Raw genomic sequence first — 2,538 nt, 5'->3', positions numbered from 1 at the left:
ACTGAGCCGTGACACGGGCACGAAGCTGCTCAGGCTGCTCCAACGTGTCCCTCCTGGGACTAGGAGAGCTCAGCTTTGCTTCCACACCAGGAGTTTCTCCTGGCTGGCCCTGCCAGGGTCTGCTCATCCTTGGCTCAGACAGCCCAGAGGATTCTGGCTGCAAGAAAGGTTTGGGTTTAGGTTTTTTGTTTGTATTGTTTTGTGTTTGTTTTGGTTTTTTTACCCCAAAAACCTCATTTCAAACTGCCATGTCACCATGACTGGTTGGAACAGAGGTTCTCCCACCCTCCAGCTGCACCCTCCTGTTTCCTTCCCTCTGCCCTGGCCAGGCTCAGCACAGGGCACAGCTCCTGCAGAGCACAGGGCACAGCCCCTCCTGGCTGCAGAAACTGCATGTCAGCCCCTTGCTCCTGCTGGCACCAGAGGGGTCTGGGGGTGCAGAGCCCCCTTTTCCAGCAGCAGCACAGATTAGACAGCACCAACCAGTTGGTGAAACCACATCCTAAAACACCACCTGAAACCAGAGACTCCTCTCCACCTGCCATGCATCTCTTCTTTACACCAGCAAACAGATCTCTTTAAAGAGGCTGCTGGTGGAAGCAGGGAACAGTTCACATCAGCATCAGCAATTCCAAAGCCAATGCAGCAGAGCCGGCTGGGAATTACTTCCCTACTGTCTTAACATTTTAAAAGCACTGCAAGAGCAAAGCAGGCCACCTCTGCACCAGAGCTACAGGCAGGATTTAGACCCCTCAGCAAATGATCTTGCTTGCCACCATCATTTCTCAATGTCCATACTGGCCATTCCAATAGCAGAGCTGGTGCTTTCAAACTAATTTCCCCTTATCCCTCATCTCTCCCCCCTCTTTAACCCTCTCCACTAGCCGTTTGCTGACACATTGTGGTTTGAGTCTCACTCCCCACAACCTCCTTGCTGTGGACACAGAGGAGCTGTCAAAAGGCTCCTGCACAACCTTTGTTGCTCAGTATGATGAGGAGCAGCCACAAACACCAGACACCTGCTGCCCACCTAGCACCACGTTCCCAGCTGGTTTTTCTGCAGCCCTGCCACAGAGGTGTTATGCAATGTCTCTGAGGTGGAAGAGAAGTGGTTTGTAAAAAGGAAGAAGGGCTTTAGATGAGATTTGCTTTTTGCAGAAGTTCTCACCAACACTGCCACCTAATGAGGTAATAGTAAGAGATGCTAAATCCGAAATGGCGAGAACCAGGAATGACCCAGAGGGGGGTAATGTGGTGGAGATGTGGATGGGATTCATCCTGCAGAGGTGCTGTGCCAGGGTTCAGCCTGAAACCACACATCCCACCAGCTGGGCATGACAGCAGGGGCACAGGGATAACCCAGGGGCAGGGACACTCAGGCCCAAGCAGCCACCACTGCTACGTTCACCACCAAAACTCACCCCGAGGTGAGCTCAGAGTTGAGGTTCATGGTGAGACCTCAAGCCTCCCCCCAAGACCAGGAGTTTCCCTGCAAGCACATGCTGGGAGGAGCTCAGACTCACTAGTTACCAGGCTCATGGGGACAGTCCCCATCAGCTGATTCCTCACCTTCCTCTTCTCCATGATCAACCTAACCCCACGGAAAGCCATCTCTGGCCAGGAAACGTCTCTTCTTCCCCCACAGTCACTTCCAGCATCTTTTTCCTCACTCTCCCCACCTGCTTCCCACAGGTCTTGATGCACCTTCCACCTTCAGAAAGCTCTGCCAAGGCCACGTCCCCAGCAGCCCCCACCTCCAAGGGCAGGGGGCATCTCAGGAGCCAGAGCAGGACCCTCTGCAGCCAAGAGCCCATTTTCCCCAGCAAAGCTCAGCCAAATAAGTCAAGAATTCAAAAATCTCTCTGCTGGGCTGTGTGCAGGGAGCAGAGCACAGGGCATGTCACCCGAGGTATGAGCAGGGCTGCTACTGCTGGACAGACAGGTAATTTGATAATTAGCAGCCAGGCATTTTTCCAGTCCCAAACCTCTGCTTATCTGGCATTTTTCAGCACCAGCAGTGAAGCCCCTGGCAGCCTCCCAGGGAGGGGGGTGAGGAAAAGCAGCTGGGGCTGCTTGCAGAGCTGAAAAGCCACTTCCAGCAAAGCTATCTTTGCTCCCCAGGGTGAATCACACCCTTTCCCCTCCAGCCACGGGGATTTTTCTGAATCTTGGTAGATTTCAAGTTTCCTGAATCACTGGGTGTGAATCACCTGTGACTTTTTATTATTTTATATAAATATTTATTTATTTATTTTTCTGGAGAATCACCTCTGAAAGCCCCACCAGAACCCCCAGATTCTCTAAGATCTGACCAGGGCTCCTGGCCCTGCCTGCTGGGGAGCCCGGCAGGGGGCAAAGCGCCCGCCCATAAGAAAAAAGGATCAGAAAAACCCCTGGAGAAGCCACAGAGACACCCAAGTCTCCCAGGAAATCGCCGCCTCCCCTTCACACCATGATGTCAAACAGGTCTTTTCCAAAGAGAACGATTCGGGGGGGATGGGGGCTCAGCAGAGCAGACCCCAACCCCCACCCCGCCAC

At 53.3% G+C, this 2,538-nt stretch overlaps 1 protein-coding gene across 1 annotated transcript in view; it reads left to right on the top strand.

Moving 5' to 3' along the window:
• Positions 1–1,215: 1,215 nt before the first annotated feature.
• The window catches only part of BAK1 (BCL2-antagonist/killer 1), a 21,389-nt gene continuing 20,066 nt past the window's right edge, over positions 1,216–2,538 (top strand). Inside the window, exon 1 of the mRNA XM_010007112.1 lies at positions 1,216–1,246. Within this exon, the coding sequence (XP_010005414.1) occupies positions 1,216–1,246 (31 nt within the window). The remainder of the gene's footprint in view (positions 1,247–2,538) is intronic.

The sequence above is a fragment of the Chaetura pelagica genome, unplaced genomic scaffold (assembly GCF_000747805.2).
Source record: "Chaetura pelagica isolate M959 unplaced genomic scaffold, ChaPel_1.0 scaffold757, whole genome shotgun sequence".
NCBI lineage: Eukaryota > Metazoa > Chordata > Aves > Apodiformes > Apodidae > Chaetura > Chaetura pelagica.
The sequence above is the reverse complement of the archived record's forward strand: the minus strand, read 5'-3'. Positions and strand labels throughout refer to the sequence as shown.